Source organism: Bos javanicus, chromosome 5 (genome assembly GCF_032452875.1).
Source record: "Bos javanicus breed banteng chromosome 5, ARS-OSU_banteng_1.0, whole genome shotgun sequence".
Taxonomy (NCBI): Eukaryota; Metazoa; Chordata; class Mammalia; order Artiodactyla; family Bovidae; genus Bos; species Bos javanicus.
Window position 1 is genome coordinate 104,379,011 of NC_083872.1, and position 18,402 is coordinate 104,397,412.

General features: G+C 48.2%; 1 protein-coding gene across 2 annotated transcripts; it reads right to left on the reverse strand.

Annotated features, from left to right (window-relative positions):
* Positions 1-1,718: 1,718 nt before the first annotated feature.
* Positions 1,719-7,449, reverse strand: CD27 (CD27 molecule). Of its 2 annotated transcripts, XM_061418146.1 has the most exons (6): positions 6,801-7,411; positions 6,507-6,638; positions 3,772-3,924; positions 3,491-3,580; positions 2,740-2,853; positions 1,719-2,503 (listed from the first exon to the last, which is right to left on the reverse strand). In XM_061418146.1, exons 1-6 carry the CDS (start codon positions 6,934-6,936, stop codon positions 2,379-2,381), a joined length of 750 nt encoding a protein of 249 aa, XP_061274130.1. In that variant the 5' UTR covers positions 6,937-7,411; the 3' UTR covers positions 1,719-2,378. The 2 variants fall into 2 exon arrangements, with proteins under 2 accessions (XP_061274130.1, XP_061274131.1); XM_061418147.1 differs by lacking the exon at positions 2,740-2,853 and having other exon boundaries at positions 6,801-7,449.
* Positions 7,450-18,402: the final 10,953 nt, after the last annotated feature.

The window sequence follows — 18,402 nt, forward strand, 5'->3', positions numbered from 1 at the left end:
TATCTTTGGGGTCGCACAGAGTCGGACACGACTGAAGCGCCTTAGCAGCAGCAGCAGCAGCAGCTGGACCAAAGATACAGCACGTGGGCCTTAGGGAGGTGGAATGCTTTCTGCCTGGAGCCCCAGCCCTCTTGCAGCTCAGGGCTGCAGCTGACCTCCCCTGTCTGGACCCACGACTTGTCCCTCTTGAATGCAGAGTTCCAGAGAATAGCAAGGAGAGATAAGAAAGCCGTAAGTGAACAATGCGAAAAAATAGAGGAAAACTATAGAATGGGAAAGACTAGAGATCTGTTCAAGAAAATTGGAGATAACAAGGGAACATTTCATGCAAAGATGGGCACAATAAAGGACAGAAATGGTATGGGCCTAATAGAAGCAGAAGTGATTAAGAAGAGGTGGCAAGAATACACAAAAGAACTGTACTGAAAAGGTCTTAAGGACCTGGATAACCACAATGATGTGGTCACTCACCTAGAGCCAGACATCCTGGAGTGTGAAGTCAAGTGGGCCTTAGTAAGCATTAGTACGAGCGAAAACTAGGGGGGAGGCGATGGAACTCCAGCTGAGCAGTTTAAATGCCTAAAAAGATGATGCTGTTAAAGTGCTGCACTCAATATGCCAGAAGATTTGAAAAACTTAGCAATGGCCACAGGACTAGAAAATGTCAGTTTAACTCCAGTCTCAAAGAAAGACAATGCCAAAGAATGTTCATACTACTGTACAATTGTACTCATTTCACATGCTAGCAAGGCAATGCTCAAAATCCTTCAAGCAAGGTTTCAGCAGTATGTGAACCAAGAACTTCCAGATATATAAGCTGGATTTAGAAAAGGCAGAGGAACCAAATAACAAATTGCCAACATCTGTTGGATCATAGAAAAAAAGCAAGGGAATTCCAGAAAAGCATCTACTTCTGCTTCATTGACTATGCTAAAGCCTTTGACTTTGTGGATTACAACAAGCTGTGGAAAATTCTTAAAGAGATGGAATGCCTTACCTGTCTCTTGAGAAATATGTATGCAGGTCAGGAAGTTAGACAACAGTAGCAGTTGGAATTGAACATAGAACAATGGGCTGGTTCAAAGTTGGGAAAGGAGTACATCAAAGCTGTATATTGTCACCCTGCTTATTTAACTTCTATGCAGAGTACATCATGTGAAGTGCCAGGCTGGATGAATCACAAGCTGGAATCAAGATCACCAAGAGAAATATCAACAACCTCAGATATGCACATGATAACACCCTAACGGCAGAAAATAAAGAGGAACTAAAGAGCCTCTTGATGAAGGTAACAAAGGAGAGTGAAAAAGCTGGCTTAAAACTCAGCATTCAAAAAACAAAAATCATGGCATCTGGTCCTATCACTTCATGGCAAATAGATGGGAGAAAAAATGGAAACAGTAGCAGATTTTATTTTCTTGGGCTCCAAAATCTTTGTGAACGGTGACTGCAGCCATGAAATTAAAAGATGCTTGCTTCTCGGAAGAAAAGTGAAAGTGAAATTGTGAAAGTGTTAGTCACTCTGTTGTGTCCCACTGTTTGTGACCCCATGGACTGTACCTCACCAGGCTCCTCTGTCCATGGAATTCTCCAGGCAAGAATACAGGAGTGGGTTGCCATTCCCTTCTCCAGGGGATCTTCCTGACCCAGCGATCAAACCTGAGTCTCTCACACTGCAGGCAGACTCTTTACCATCTGAGCCATTAGGGACAACAGCAAACAGTGACAAATCTAGACATCGTATTAAAAAGTAGAGATATCACTTTGTCAACAAAATTCTGTATAGTCAGAGCTATGGTTTTTCCAATAGTCATGTACAGTTTTGAGAGTTGGACTATAAAGAAGGTTGAGCACTGAAGAATTGATGCTTTTGAATTGTGATGCTAGAGAAGACTCTTGAGAGTCCCTTGGACAGCAAGAAGATCAAACCAGTCAGTCCTAAAGGAAATCAACCCTGAATATTCATTGGAAGGACTGATGCAGAAGCTCCAATACTTTGGCCTCTTGATGTGAAGAGCCGACTCACTGGAAAAGATCCTGATGCTGGGAAAAATTGAGGGTAGGAGGAGAAGGGGGTGACAGAGGATGAGATGGTTAGATAGCATCACCGACTCAATGGACATGAATTGAGCAAACTCCAGGAGATAGTGAAGGACAGGAGAGCCTGATGTGCTGCAGTCGGTGGGGTCACAAGGAATCGGACATGACTTAGCGACTGAGCAAAAATAGTTTCTCAAGTCTGCACACGGGAAAGGGTCCCAATGAGAGGGTGGTGCTGAAATTCAAGGTGCCCTCTCTTGATCTCCTTGGATGGCCAGTGGGGTGAGGTGGAGGCTAGGACTTGATTGCAGTGATGGCCTTCTCCGAGGAGCACTGGCTCAGAAGTAGGAAGTAGGCTCTGGTTTTCGGTAATCCTCCTGAATGGGGATGGCACTGCCCTCTTCCTCGCTGGGACAGGTGTAAGGACAAGGCTCAGCGGGTGCCACTGGACTTTCTCCTGCGTCTGCAGAGGAGAATCAGAGGAGTTGTTGACCCGTGGTAGAGGAGGGGTGAAGGGAGAAGGGGTGAGTGAAGGTGGGCTGTCAGGAGGGCCCCAGCATAGTAGAGGGGAAGAGAGGCGACAGGCTGGTAAAGATGGAGCTGGAGAGGCCCAGAGGTTCCAGATTGGGTGGCAAAGCCAAGATGGTGAGGTGGGGTGGGGTGCAGGACCTGTATTTTGTCTCTTACTTAATCTCTTACTTAATTTTCTTTGTTGATGGAGGAACAGGGCTCCGACTATGGTGAAAGCAAGAAACATTCCAGAGAGGAGCACAAAGATGCGGATGCAGTTCGCGCTGCACAGGGACCTTTGGGCTGTGATGGGGTGGGCAGGGGTCACAAGGGGGCTTGGGGGAGGGCCTAGCCCTTGATCGCCCTCAGCCAAGCCCTCCTGCCCGCTTCTCTCCCCTTCCCTGCCTTCTTCCCCTACCCCCACCATTGGACCATGTCCTTTCCTAATCTCTGGACTCTGCTTCTGTTTCTTCTTTTTATTTATTTTTGGCTATGTTGGGTCTTTGTTGCTCCGTGGCATGTGGAATTTTAGTTCCCCCACTAGAGATCGGGCCTGAGTCCCCTGTATTGGAAGTGAGGATTCTTTACCACTCAACTTCCAGGGAAGTCTTTTCTTCCTCTTCTTACCCCTGCTCCTAGGAGCTTTGTGGCTGGCTTCCCTTTGGGGGGCTTCCCTGCGGGCTCAGATGATAAAGAATCTGTCTGCAGTGTGGGAGACCTGGGTTTGATCCCTGGGTTGGGAAGATCCCCTGGAGAAAGGAACGGCTCCCCACTCCAGTATTCTTGCCTGGAGAATTCCGTGGACAGAGGAGCCTGGTGGGCTACAGTCCATGGGGCCACAAAGAGTTGGACGGGACTGAGCAACTTTCCATTTCCCTTGTGAACCCTCCTGCATGCATTCTCCTCCTCTCTTGGGGTGGGGAGTAGGGAGAAAACTCACGTGACCAGTGGGTTGAGAGGGTTGGGGCCGGCAGCCACCTGGAGTTGGCCAGAGTTTGAGTGTGCCGGTCTGTCCTGGACTCTGCAATCTCTGGAAAAGCAGACGAGTTGGGTAGCAGCCACGGGCCCCGGAGGGCACAAGGCAAGACTGAAGGCCTGAGAGGCCCTGGGGGAGATGGGAAGGTGGACACAGGGTGACAGGAGGCAGCTTATGTGGGGCTGGGTATAGGAGAGGAGATGCTGGTTGGGGTGTGATCAGACCATGGGTTTCCTGGAATTTACCTTCAGCATAAGGTAAGTGGGAGGGTTGTGGGTGTGGGCCTGGGGCCTGGGCTGGACCATCACACTCCATACAGTCCTTGTCCCTGCACTGCTGGCCCTCGGGGCAGGCACACTCTGAGTTAGCCGTGAGGGTGCAGTTTTGAATGAGAAGACCTGGTGACGGAAGAGGGGGAGGGAACACACAGGATCCACTGGCTTAATCCCCGCTCCAGCCCCATCCCAGGCCCACCTCTAGGGATGTGCTACCCTTCCCATCCCTGCCTCCCTGCCCCATTCCACCCAGGCCTGCCCCTCCTCCACCGTCACCCAGTGTCTTTGCCAGTAGTGTTATCGTTATTCAAGAATACCTCGAACCTTCTAGAAGCTTCATGGTTCAGAAGTTGAAACAGCTTGCATGATTTTCCCTCTCGCTCACCGATGCTTTTGTAACTCCTTACTGAAGTATACTTACCGAGAGGTATACAGGTCACAAACATCTCATATGAGAACTGGGACAAATCAGACTCAGGTGTAACTAGCACCAGATTAAGAAACAAGATGACCAGTCTCGTGCGGTTCTAGTCGCTAACATCCTTCCCACCAAGAATAGCCACTGACTTCCGGACCTGTTAACACCACGAGCTGGTCTTGCCAGTTTCTGAACTCTGTACATGGAAGGAACCCTGTGCCTGTGCTTGTCTGTGCCTGCTTTTACTCAGCTCTTAGTGAGACTGATCCACAGTGTTGAGTGTGACTGCAAATCATTCATTCTCACTGTTGCATAGTTTTCCATGGTGTGGCTACACCTAGCCATCCCTCTACTGTTAACGGGCATTTGGGTAGTTAATTGTTAGCAAGTGGGAACTGCTGTGATCTCGGATAGGTTTTTCACCTGTACTGACATCCTTTGCCTTTAAAATAGAGATTGTAGTCGAGTATAGAGGTCAGGTGCTGAGTGGCTGCCAATCAGTGATCCTGGGGCAGGAGGGTAGGAAGGGCGCTGTGTGGGCTGGGCTCCCAGGTGGTTGGGGGCAAGAAGAGAAGGGTGATTCTGGGGAAGGTGGAGCCCGGATGTGGGCCAGGCCTGAGTGGGAGTCTCTGGGGGCCATTGCTTAGGGCAGTGCACTCATGGGAACCAGGGAAAGCAGCCCTCACAGGCGAGAAAGGGCTACAGAAAGGGACGTCTGAGGATGCTGAAGGCTTCCATCAACCCTGACAGTTTCCTTAGCACACGCCTTTGGTCAGGAAAGGGTGTGAATTTCTTCTTATCCTTATTCCTTCTCATCTTTATGCCCTGTGGCATCTCCTTTCTGAATTCTGACTTGTAGTCGCTACTAGAACTTGCTTTCCTTGTGGCTTACTAGGAATTGTGAGCCAGCCGGGACAAGGATCTGCAAGGGGAGAGCATTGATGGGGAAGGGGGGACGGTGGTGGTAAATATGGGAAAGGGTACGAAAGGTGAAGGAGATCCAGGAGGGTACCTGCCAAAAGGGATGGGAAGGGTTAAAGAAAGGGCTCTGGGATTGGTCAAAAGCCAGTGAAGTGCCACTGTTTTCAGTGGAGCCTTCAGGAGCCTGGGAGTTCTTTTCGCCGTGTATAACCTGTGCACAGAATCCCATGCTGATTGCAGGCACTCGTCCATCTTACAGATGGAAATACTGAGGTTCAAGAGGACCAAACCCAGTCAACTTCTTTCCAGTGCTCCCGAGTCCTGCAGCCAGTCCTGCCTGGGTGCTTTGGGGCTCTATGGGCTGAACCTCACAGAGGAAGATCGTGGGTTGCACTGGGCTGGAGAGTAGTGAAGGGGGCTGGACTGGCTCAGTACTGGGAAGAGGCCTTCCAGTGGGGCCTGCTGAGTGAGTTGGGGGGCTTTGGCTAAAAAAACCAAAAACCCAATATTGCTGGGGGTTTTGGCCCAGAAGAGAGACACACCCATGTACAGTCCTATGTGTAAGTAGACTGAGGAATACCTCTTGTGTGTTACAGATGTTGCCATTTGACTGTTTTGCAGTGGCAAAACCTTGTATTTATTTTAAAGAATACAGTATTGAAAAAGCTAACTGGACTCAATGCATTTACAGGTAAGTAATATCGTACTTGAGTTAAATAGCCCGCAAGCGTATCTTGCTGGAGGATGTCTGTTCAAAGGAACCACTTTCAAGCTCCCGATCTATGTACACTGGCACATACGTCATTTCAAAAATTCTAGCTAAAATGGAAAGCATGACAGTGTTCACAACGCAGCTGCTATTTCATTTCTTAATTGTAAAAATGATGAAATCACAAAATAAAAGTCAAGCCACATACACATTCTCTTTCCTACATTGGCTTTTGGAGGGGAAAAAAAAAAAAAAAGGTTGTGGTTCAGTAGCTTGTATTGTCACGTCCTTAGGAAGATGTATTCCAAGTTCCAGAACAAATGTGCCCTCTGAGAACACCACCAATTCATCAGTTGGGGCGGGGGTAGGAACGGGGGTGAGTTGCTCATCTGAAATCTAGGGTCCCAGAGCCGCTTCCTGTTTTGCGTTGATTGTAGTCACAGACCCCTCCTCATCAGTCCGTCAAACTCTGCTCACTCCTGCCCTGAACCACTTCTTCTCAGCGCTCCCTGTACATCAACATGCCTTGCCCAGGGCACCCCAGTTCCCACCATGGGCTCCACTGAAGCCACAGAAGCTCAGACTCCCCCCGCCCCAACCTTCTTGCTTCTCCACACCAGCTCTCTGCCCTGCTCCCCCAAACGCTGCCCCCCTCACCAGAGTTACAGTGCCGGCAGCTCTCACAGTGGGGCCGGCTGTGGTGGTCCGGCATGAAGGAGACCCCCGGTGTACACGGATTGCATTGAGCTGCCTCTCCGTGCTGCTCGCAGTCCTTCACCAAGAACGTTCCTGTGAGCAGAGTGCCAGGGTCAAGGCCCCAGAAAACCACTCCCCCGCCCTCTCCAAGGGCTGCCTCTTGGCCTCTGCAGCATTCCTCCCCGCTTCCCTCCGGTCCCAGGCCTGGTCTTGTCTCTCCCCAAGCAGCTGGCCCCTGGCAAGGCCCCCTCTTACCTGGTTCACACATCTGACAACACCATCCTCCCTGAGCCCAGTAGTGCTTCTCCGGACAACTCTTGGGGCCTGGGGTTGCCGAGAGCCCCGCCAGGGTCCCCAGAACCCACAGCCAGCAGGGAGGTAGCCGGGCCATGACTCCTGCCCTGGGTGTAGCTCTTCCTGCACCCCAGCTGCTGACTGCGAGCCTCGGGGTGGGGCGGCAGGGTTGGGGGCAGCTGGCACCTTCCCAGCTGGGTGCTGCTGTCTCTTCTTAGCACCTCCAGGGCAGGTCTTCTCAGAGTCGTCCCGAGTTGGTGGCAGGCTGACCTTTGATGCAGTTGAAGCTCTCTCGTAGCTGTTTTTCGCTCAGGCAGTCACTGCCACCCCTCCCCCTTTCCTGTGCTGGGTGCTGGGTGTGGGGCTGGCTCTGTCAGAAGACCTGCTCTCTTCGAAGATGCCCCGATGCCCAGCCTCTCGTGGTCTCTGTCTCTCTTCCGAACTGAATTGTCTCTGCTTGCCACTGTTACCAGGTGTTGGATGTTCACAGGGATCTGCTTCCCGTATTCACACATCTATACACAGAAATGCCCACCTTTGCCCCCTGTTCACAGCTGCGTGTCCCCACGCCTCCCCAATGTTGCTTCCTACACAGATGTCATCAGTTTATAGAGAAGGGAAACCAGAACTGAGTACAGGTGTGCACACTGTCCTCTGAAACTCTTGGGGGGCAGGGAGGTCAGATAACGCTCAGAATTTTTCAGATTTGGGGAAGAAACCAGCCCCATACGACAGATAAATTCACGGGGCTGGGGCATTGCTCACCACCCAGCACAACGTTCCTGTCCCCAGACTATCCACTGTTTCGGTGGATGAATAACGACTCTAACCAGCCTCGAATCAACTGACGTCTGGTTTTACAGCCAAAAGAGTTTGCTTTGGGATTGTTCAGAATTGCACACAAGAGACTTGAACCTGTGTCTGGGCCCTGTTGGGCTGTGTGCCAGGAGCTCACGCATGGTCACTTAACCTTCCTGCCAGGCCTCCCACCCCTTCTACCATCTGCATCCTCTCCTCCCACCACCGGCTGTGTCTGCCCTTGGTCCTGGAGCACCTGAGTGTCTGCTCGCCCAGCTTAGGGCACTTGGGGTTAAAGGCTGTTCCCTGTTTCCCCTGTATCTGTGGCTCTCCTGGGAAGACTGATTTGGGGATGTCAGAAACAGTGGAACTTTCCTCTCTTTGAGTCCCAGGAGCACATTGGTCATAGCCTTGTTTCTCCAGGCTATTTTTTTCACTCAGGGTCTTTGCATTGTTTCCATTCTGCTCATGAAACCTCACACCCCTGTGGGCTCCTCTGTCAGATCTGTTCTCTGTCTCACTCTTCGGTTTCCTTTCTCTTCATTTTTTCCATCCTCCTGCCTTTCCCCAACCTCCTCTACTCTTCAGGAGGGTCCTCTCGAGTGGGAAGCCACACAGGGGTGTGATCTGAAGAGTTGCTTGTGCAAAACCATCCCGTTGGCTATATCCAACCAAGTGCCTGAATTCCCCCCCCCCCCCTCAGAGAGCCCTGGGGATCTGAGGATTCTGCTGCCACCAGTACCTGCATTCCCAGATGATGGTCTGTATCTTCACTATTGGTGGTTTTTTTTTCCTGCATGGCTTGCCAGATCTTAGTTCTGAGATCAGGGATTGAAACCTGGGGCCTCAGCACTGAAAATAAGGAGTCCTAACCACTGGCGTGCCTGCTAATTGCCTCAGTCATATCCAACTCTTCAGTTATGTCAAGTGGACTGTAGCCAGCCAGGCTCCTCTGTCCACGGGGATTCTCCAGGCAAGGATACTGGAGTGGGTTGCCATGCTCTCCTCCAGGGGATCCTCCTGACCCAGGGGTCGAACCCGCATATCTTACTGTTCTTTACCACTAGTGCCACCTGGGAAGCCCCCTAACTACTGGACTACTAGGGAATTCCCTTCCCCGTTGGTCTTTTTTTTTTTTAATATTTATTTATTTGTTATTTATTTTTGGCTGTGCTGGGTTTTCATTGCTGCTCTGGCTTTTCTCTGGTTGTGGCGAGAGGGGGCCGCTCTCTAGTTGGGGGGCGAGGGTTTCTCATTGAGAGGGTTTCTCCCGTTGTGGAGCACGGACTCTGGGCCATTGAGGCTTCAGTAGTTGTAATGCCCGGGCTTAGCTGCTTCCCAGCATGTGGGATCTTCCCGGGCCTGGGATTGAACCCTGGTCTTCTGCCTTGGCAGGCGGATTCCTTACCACTGAGCCACTATGGAAGCCCCCCTGTTGGTCTTAAACTTTAAGGCAGCCTCAGAGAGAGATGTAGGGATGGAGAACGAGAAGAATGAGGAGGAGCCGGGGACCTTTAAGGAGAAACTTTCCAAAGAGGGAACTGAGGATGCTGAGAACTATCCGCCTCCACTAGACCCTGGGCTCCCCCACAGGAGGCCTCTTTTCTCTGAGCCAAGGCCTGTCTCTTCCTCTACTCTTCACTCTCTGGTTGTGGCATGGAGCGACGGGGAGGCAGGAGCAGAGTCTGCCCAGCTCTGCTGGAGAACCCCTGGCCAGGAGTCAGATTTCTGGCCCTGGCTCCTCTGGACGAATGGAATGACTTCGTCTGCCTTTTGTGCTATTTGCACCAACTTCCAGTGGGCCTCGCCTGTCCTGGATCTTGCTCTGGACCGGACAGTCTTTCCTGTTCTCCACTCACCTGTGGGTGCAGCCTGCTGACTTCTCCCCATCGAGTCCTCCACCACCACTTTCTCTTTGGGGATTCAGCTTCTCCCCACTCCTCGGCTGGCGCCGAGATGCATGATCTTTTCCCAGAAAGGTCCCTCCTGTTCTTGGATCTCCGGAGACAGAAGTCCTTCACCTCTGATGACTCTCATCACTCTGGGGAAGGTAATCTGGAGCAGGGGCAGAGGCCTGGCATCAACTGAGGTTCCCCTCGCTCCATATCCCTAGACAGGACACCTCGTGTCTTCTGGTGTCTTCTGGTGAGGACAGGTCCCACTTAGAGAGGGAAGAACAGTGCCATGGACTTGCAAGGATTCCTGTGGGTTGGATGTGAAGGTCACCTCTGCTTCTGCTTCCTCTTTCAGCTGAAGCCTTGTTCCTGCCTCTCTGCTCCTGGGTGTTCCCGTACCTTGCCCTGCCACAGGCCCTGGATGGGGGACACAGGCCCATCTTGGATTTTCCTCCAAACCACTTAAAAGCAGAAGGTTGTTAGGTCTAAAGCTTTTCTGAATCTTTAGATCTCGTGAGGGTACAATTAAAATTGCATTTGGATATTCTGGCTTTTGAATGTGAGAAGCCTCTAGAAACTAGAAAGAGAAAGGTGGGACTTCCCTGGTGGCCCAGTGGTTAAAAATCTGCCTTATCATTCAGGGGATGCAGGTTTGATCCCTGGTCTGGGAACTAAGATCCCGTATCCCACATGGCTGGGGACAACTAAGACTGCGTAGGGCAACTACTGAGCCCTAGTGCCACAACAAAGACCTGACTCAGCCAAATAAATAAATAATAAAAAAGGAAAGGAAAAACAAAACAAAAAAACAAGGGAACAGAGTCTCCCCCGGAGCCTCCAGAAAGAAACAGCCTGTGACACTTTGGTTTTAGCCAAGTGATATCCATTTCTGGCTTTCGACCTTCAGAACTCTGATAGTAAAACTTGCATTCTTTTCAGCTGCTGAGTTTGAGGTAATATGTTCCAGCAGCCACAGAAAACAACAGTATACAGATCCTCTGGCATTTGTTTGAGATTTACTAGATGGAGAAGGCAATGGCACCCCACTCCAGTACTCTTGCCTGGAAAATCCCATGGACGGAGGAGCCTGGTGGGCTGCAGTCCATGGGGTCGCTAAGAGTCGGACACGACTGAGCGACTTCACTTTCACTTTTCACTTTCATGCATTGGAGAAGGAAATGGCAACCCACTCCAGTGTTCTTGCCTGGAGGATCCCAGGGACGGGGGAGCCTGGTGGGCTGCCGTCTATGGGTCGTACAGAGTCGGACACGACTGAAGTGACTTAGCAGCAGCAGGTGGACTAGTTGTCGTTGTTCAGTGGCTGAGTCATGTCTGACTCTTTTCGACCCAATGGACTGTAGCACGCCAGGCTCCTCTGTCCTCTACCATCTCCAGAGTTTGCTCAGATTCAGGTCCATTGAGTCGGTGATGCTATCTAACCATCTCATCCTCTGCCACCTGCTTCTCCTTGTGCCTTCAATCTTTCCCAGCATCAGGATCTTTTCCAATGAGTCGGCTTTTCTCATCAGGTGGCCAAAGTATTGGAGGTTCAGCTTTAGCATCAGTCCTTCCAATGTATATTCAGGGTTGATTTCCTTTAGGATTGACTGGTTTGATCTCCTTGCAGTCCAAGGGACTCTCAAGAGTCTTCTCCAACACCACAGTTCAAAAGCTTCAATTCTTCAGTGCTCAATTTTCCTTATAGTCCAACTCTCAAAGCCATACATGGCTACTGGAAAAACCATAGCTTTGACTATACGAACCTTTGTTGACAAGGTGGTGTCTCTGCTTTTTAACACGCTGTCTAGGCTTGTCATAGCTTTCCTTCCAAGGAGCAAGCGTCTTTTAATTTCTTGGCTACAGTCAACATATGCAGTGATTCTGGAGCCCAAGAAAAGAAAATGTGTCACTGTCTGGGACCCTCCATACCCACCTTGACAGGAGAATCCCAGGATAAGTGGAGCGAATATGTCTTTTAGAATCTCAGACTTGTGGTCTAAAAGCATCTCTGTCATTACTACTTGGATCATCTTAGGCGAGTCCCAGAACCTCTCTGAACTGAGTCTGCATCTGCTTGGTGATAATGTCATATTGGGAGAATTAATCTTAACAACGTGAATGAAAGGGCCTTCCCAGGTGGTGCAGTGATAAAGAATCCACCTGCAATGCAGGAGGTTCAGGAGATGGGGGTTCAATCCCTGAGTTGGGAAGATCTCCTGGAGTAGGAAATGGCAACCTGCTCCAGTATTCTTGCCAGGAAAATTACATGACAGAGCCTGGTGGGCTATAGTCCATGGGGTCCCAAAGAGCTGGACACAACTGAGTGACTGAGGACAGCAGCATATGAATGAAATGCCTTGCCCACTTTGTGCACTCAAGAAGTGTTCATTCCTTCCCTTCCTTTCTTGGTGTTTGAGGCTGCGAGTCTCAAGACACGGGATTGAGAGAACAGCCCTTTGACCTGGGAATGAACCGAAGAAGCATGAAATAGACGAGGACTCAGTGGATGAGCCAGCTACTCGGAGTGGTATATGTGCTCCACGTGGTACACTCAGATGGCTCTTGTTATGCAAAAAAGTGATGTTACAAGGAGGTAGGGGCCACTTCCCCTCCCTGTGGGCTCCTGCACCCTGGCGTTTCCTGATTTCTCTTGCCCACCCAAATGAGTGACAACACACCAGTCTAGGCAGCTCTGTGACTTCCCCAAACTTTCACTGAGTCTAGTAGCACGGTGAGTCTTGTCAGTAGCTTGCCTTCATTTCCCACTCCTGGCCTGCGGTGTGTCATCTGAGCCTTTACCTCTCACGGCCAGTTCACCTCTCAGTGATGTGCTGCAGCCAGCCAGCACTGTCCAGTCAAAGCCTGATTGTTAAATTGTCAAGAATCTTGTGAGCTGGTTACGCGTTAGTAGCTTGAAATTGGCTGCAGTGGGAGTACTCACAACCACATAAGTCAGAAAATGCTACAAATCGAGAGCTACTGTTAAACGGTTACCACCACATGGCTTCTAAAAGTGAAACTGGCTCAGTTATGTCCAACTCTTTGCCACCCCCATGGACTATACAGCAGAGAAGGCAATGGCACCCCACTCCAGTACTCTTGCCTGGAAAATCCCATGGACGGAGGAGCCTGGTAGGCTCCAGTCCTTGGTGTCACTAAGAGTCGGGAACGACTGAGAGACTTCATTTTCACTTTTCACTTTCATGCATTGGAGAAGGAAATGGCAACCCACTCCAGTATTCTTGCCTGGAGAATCCCAGGGACAGAGGAGCCTAGTGGGCTGCCGTCTATGGGGTTGCACAGAGTCAGACACGACTGAAGTGACTTAGCAGCAGGACTATACAGTCTATGGAATTCTCTGGGCCAGAATACTGGAGTGGGTAGCCGTTCCCTTCTCCTGGGGATCTTCCTAACCCCACTAAGGCTGGGCTCAAGCCTTGTCTTTATCCTGTTTTAGATCCTGGGGAGGCAGAGTCCTTTCATCAGGACCCCAGGCCCATTCCTTCTAACTTCTACTTAGAACCACTAGAGATGAGCCCCTGTCTTACTACTCCAACCTTCTCCGATGGCCCAATGGTAAAAAGTCTGACACAGGAGATGTGGGTTCGATCCCTTAGGGTAGGAAATGGCAACCCACTCCAGTATTCTTGCCTGGGAAATCCTATGGACAGAGCATGGGGGGCCACAGTCCATGGGGTCACAAAGAATTGGATACGACTAAGCGTGAGCACAAGAGAGCTACCTTAATGTTCCAACCTGCTCAGGCTCCCAGACTAGCATAGCTGGAAGGGAGGTTTCTTTTTCTTTTCCTTTTTTGGCTGCATGGGATGTGGGATCTTAATTCCCCCACCAAGGATCGAACCCACACCCCCTGCGGTGGAAGGAAGTTCGGACTCTCAATTGCTGGATCACCAGGGAAGTTGAAGGAGGTTTCTAATCCTGTGTGTCCATCCCCTTATGTTACAGACATCAGAACCATGGGCCCAAGAGGCAGGATGACTAGTTCTTTGTGGCAGAGACAGGAGGTCATACAGGTGTCCTGAACCCTGGCCCACTGCTGACCGTAGCACTTACAGAGCCGGCACGTACTGCTCTGTGCACATGCTGGACTGAATTCTCATAGGCAGGTACTCTCAGCCTGCAGACCTGCCCAGCTACTTTTCCTGAACCTTTCTGTTGGCCATTTCACAGACACTGTTCTCTGCCTTTTTGCTCTTTGAAAGCACCTCAGTTTCTTTCTTTACTTTTCTTTCTCTAAATTGAAATTTAATTATAAGAGTAATATATTTATGTGTGCTGTGTGCTAAGTCACTTCAGTCGTGTCCGACTCTTTGCGACCCTGTGGATTGTAGCCTGCCATGTGAATGTATTCATGGCATCTCTTTACAGAAAATTCATAGGTATTCATATTCATATGCATTCATATATGAACATATTCATAGTATCTCTTTATAGAAAATTAAACCAGTAAAATCTGTCAATTCCACCAGAAATTAAATGCACTAAAGATTCTTATACATATGCTCCAGCAGATACATGCCAGAATTTTCAAGCACTACTAAGGGTAACAGCAAAAGCAAAAGAAAAGAACCCATCGGTCTATAAGTGATTGAATAATGAATGAGTTTTACTTGAATAATAAATGATTAATAAATGATAGATTCCCCTAACAGAGTATTCACCCAATGGAATACTTTCAAGGAATGGAAATGAGTGACCTGCATGAAGTCACATACAATAATGTGGATGGATCTTAAAAATATAATATTGAATGACAATGTGAATGCATTCCTTAATGCCAGCATATCATATGCTTAAAAATGGTTTTAATGGTCAATTTTAGGGAACTCCCTGACAGTCTAGTGGTTAGGAATCCGTACTTATATTGCAGTGGGCTGGATCCCTGGTCAGGGAACTGAGATCACATAAGCTGTGCAGCCAAAAAATAAAGTTAATTTTATGTTATGTATATTTTACTGCAAAAAAAACACAAGCAAACAAATAAGCAAAACTGTAATATTGAGTGATATTGAGTGAGAGAAGCAAGACACAGAAAAGAACATGATAAGACTCCATATATATGAGGTATAAAACCAGGCAAGACTAAACAGTTTGGTTGTTAGGACACATACTTAGGAGGTAGAACTAGAAGAAAAGTAAGGGAGTGCGAGACACTGCGCCTCCTGCTGGGGAATAAGGGTATGATCAGGAAACATCTACGTTTCTTGGGGAGGTCCTGGTCTCAGCATGGGTTTTCATGTTGTGATTTCTATATACTATTTTGTATATTTGGTACAGCTCACAATACAAATCTTAAAAATAAAAATACATTTATATATTCATATACATATGTAAATAAGACACCTGATAAAATCAACTTCAAAGCCACTTTGAAGGGAAGTGCCCTTGGCACCCGGGCATGGCATCTGAACTTGAGATTCAAAATCAGAAAACGCACCTCAAACAGTTTGACTTAGGGCACCTGTTTCCATCTGGGTCAGGCATGAAAACCAAATATTTGAACTTAGATCTAGAGCTCCTAGTCACTCTATATAAAATATTGTAGCAGGATTTTAAAAAATAATGAAACACATTAAATCCCATTGCTCTTACTAAATATATTATTGCTAAATATTGTTATATTGTATAAGATTTCATTATATATTAATGTTTTAGTGAGAGTAAGAGAGATCTTTGGTGTTGTAAATAAATGAAAATAATATTAATATTATTTCTAAATGTTGTTTTCCCCAACTTAATTTTTATTTTAGCCACACAGCTTGTGAGATCTTAGTTCCCAACCAGGGATTGAACCCTGGCTCACTGGGCCACCAGGGAAGTCCCTTAAAATTTGCCAATTAAAAAAAAATTTTTTTTTTGGTGGTGCCACATGGCCTTTGGGATCTCAGTTCCCTGATCAGGAATTGAAACTGGGCCATGGCAGTGAAAAACCCAGCATCCTAACCACTAGGCCACCAGGGAGCTCGTTTTCCTCAACTTTCTGTCATCCTTTTTTATTTAAAAAATTAGAAGTGAAGATGGAAAAAATATTGAACAATTATAGATAAGACTCAAATTCCCTTTGATTGACCTCCTCCCCTCAGCCCCTGTCTGGTCCTCTCCCTGCCCCTCAGGGGTAATCATTGTTTAAGATTAATGAGGATTCTTGCAGAACTTTCTCTAAACAAACAAATTCTATGTGTGTGTTTTTGTTTTAGGAATGTTCACGGCCCCAGATGAGGAAAGGTGCCTTTCCCTTTCCCTTGTTAGGCTGTGGTTGATAAACAGGTTATTTTTATACAGCAGGGAATGAAAGTCCGAAACTGCCAGAAACAGATGTCTACCAGCAGAAAACCAGACGAATTTTTCCAGTAAAGTGCGTTTTATTTCCTACTTAAAATATTATTAAGCAAAACTCAAATATTTCACATTCTGATCTTAGCCCCGCTCCTACTGAGGACCTCCTGCTAGAATTTCCCAGAGGAGGGAAGATGTCCTGTCTCCAATGCATGCTCAGTTGCTCAGTCTGACCCTTTGCAAGCCTGTGGACTGTAGCCCGCCAGGCTCCTCTGAGCATGGAATTTTCCCGGCAAGAGTACAGGTGGTGCGATGCTATGCCCTCCTCCAGGGGATCATCCCAACCCAGGGATTGAACCTGCGTCTCCCACAGTGCAGGTGGATTCTTTACCACTGAACCACTGGGGGAAGCCCCCTGTCTCCAGTTCAGTTCGGTTCAGTTGCTCAGTCGTGTGCCATTCTTTGCAGGAGTCGGGAGGTGACAAAGGGAGTCCCTTTGTCTCCAGGGAGGTGAGCAAAAAGCCGCTTGTACAGCCTGTGGTCACTACTTCTCCCTAGCAAGGAGCTTACCCCTCCTGCCTTTATACCGAGATAGTTGAATGCACCTTCCCTTTCTGATTTGGAAATGGTAGGTTACCTCTGTTCTTAAAAGGAAATACTACGCAAGCCTGCAGTAATTCTCCTAGCTCAGAGCCAGAAAGAGCCTATGGAACCAATTATGCATCGAGTCTCTGTACTCATTAAAAATGATCTCTTGGAAATGAAACAGCTCAAGACTGGCAAGTCCATGTTCTTCTTGGGTTGATTTTAAAAGTCCATCTTTTGGACCTAGAGACTGTCATACAGAGGGAAGTGAGTGAGAAAGAGAAAAGCAAATATCTTCTATTAATGCATATATGTGGAATCTAGAAAAATGGTACAGCTCAACCTACTTGCAAGGCAGAAATGGAGACACAGAGGTAGAGAACAAACATATGGACCCCGGTGCAGTCGGGGGTAAGAATGGGGAGTGGAATGAATTGGGAGATTGGGATTGACATGTATACAGTTCTACTTTATGCATACTTTATGCTATGTATACAATAGATCACTAATGAGAACCTACTGTATGGCTCAGGGAACTGTCTGTACTCAGAGCTCTGTGGTGACAAAGAGTGGATATATATAGACTGATTTGCTTGCTGTACAGCAGAAACTAACACAACATTGTAAAGCAATTAAACTCCAATAAAAAATTTAAAAATAAATAAAGATCCATCTTTTTCAGCTTCCCTGGTGGCGCAGTGGTAAAGAATCCATCAGCAATGCAGGAGCCTCAGGAGATGTGGGTTCGATCCCTGCATTGGGAAGATCCGCTGGAGGAGGGCATAACAACCCGCTCCAATGTTCTTGCTTGGAGAATCCTACAAACAGAGGAGCTTGGAGGGCTACAGTCCATGGGGTCGCAAAGAGTTGGACATGACTGAAGCGACTTAGCATGCACATACCATCTTTTTCCAGATAAAGAAAGGATTGTTAATTGGCCTCGCACCCCAGCCTGCCGGGCAGAATTCTCCAAGGGCCTAGCACACTTGCATTTTGGGTTTTGCTTTGTTTTCTTATGAGGGTTGCCTGGTGGCTCAAATGGTAAAGCATCTGCCTGCAATGTAGGAGACCTGGGTTTGATCCCTGGGTTGGAAAGATCCCCTGGAGAAGGCAGTGGCAACCCACTCCAGTACTCTTGCCTGGAAAATTCCACGGATAGAGGAGCCTGGTGGGCTACAGTCCATGGGGTCACAAAGAGTTGGACACAACTGAGCGGCTTCACTTTTCTTTTGTTTTCTTATACATGATACACAGTACACATCCTTCTAAAATTTGCTGTTTTAATCCAGTAATAGGTCTTAGAGATCATTTCATGTTATACATGTAGAACTGTTAGTTTGGATAGAGGATGGATATATGCAGGCTTTTTAGCCATTTTCCTTTTTAGGAAATATTTAGTTTAGAATATTCAGTTTTTCCCCCAACATCTCATTATTACAAATGGTGTCGCATAAATTTCTAAAGTATCTGTATGTCTGTGGGAGTGTTCCTTTAGAATAGATTCTGGGCACTGGAATCGCTGAGTCATGGGGTGTGCACATTTTTCACTTTAATAGATACTGGCAAATTGCTCTCCAAAGAGGCTCTACAATTCACACGCCCACTAGCTGTGGGATGAGAGCGCGCCTCCTCACACCCTGCTCACTTGTCATATTAGCAAACCACTGTGGACCATCGAATTGGGGGAAATGCTGTCATGCTGTTTCAGTGTCCATCCCCTGATTACCAGCGAGGCCCAGCATCCTTCCGTGATTGTCGGCCGTTGTATTTCCTCTTTGTTTTCGACATCTTTTTATCCTTGGATCACCACAGGTGTCTTCAAGACCAGTCTTGGTTCTTCCCTGTGAAAATCCTGTTTTAAGACTCAAATTGCAGGGCCTCCACCAGTCCTGTGGATCCCTTCAGATTGTTGTTTTTTTTAAGTTGTGGAGAACCCTTTATTGTGGCATGTGGGATCTGGTTCCCTGACCAGGGGTCAAACCCAGGCT

Coding starts and splice junctions, on each gene's coding strand:
- CD27 (XM_061418146.1), bottom strand. CDS start 6,936: ATGGCCCGGCTACCTCCCTGCTGGCTGTGGGTTCTGGGGACCCTGGCG. Junction 6,639..6,800: donor TTGTCAGATGTGTGAACCAG/GTAAGAGGGGGC, acceptor CTCTGCTCACAG/GAACGTTCTTGGTGAAGGAC. Junction 3,925..6,506: donor CTGCCGGCACTGTAACTCTG/GTGAGGGGGGCA, acceptor TTCCGTCACCAG/GTCTTCTCATTCAAAACTGC.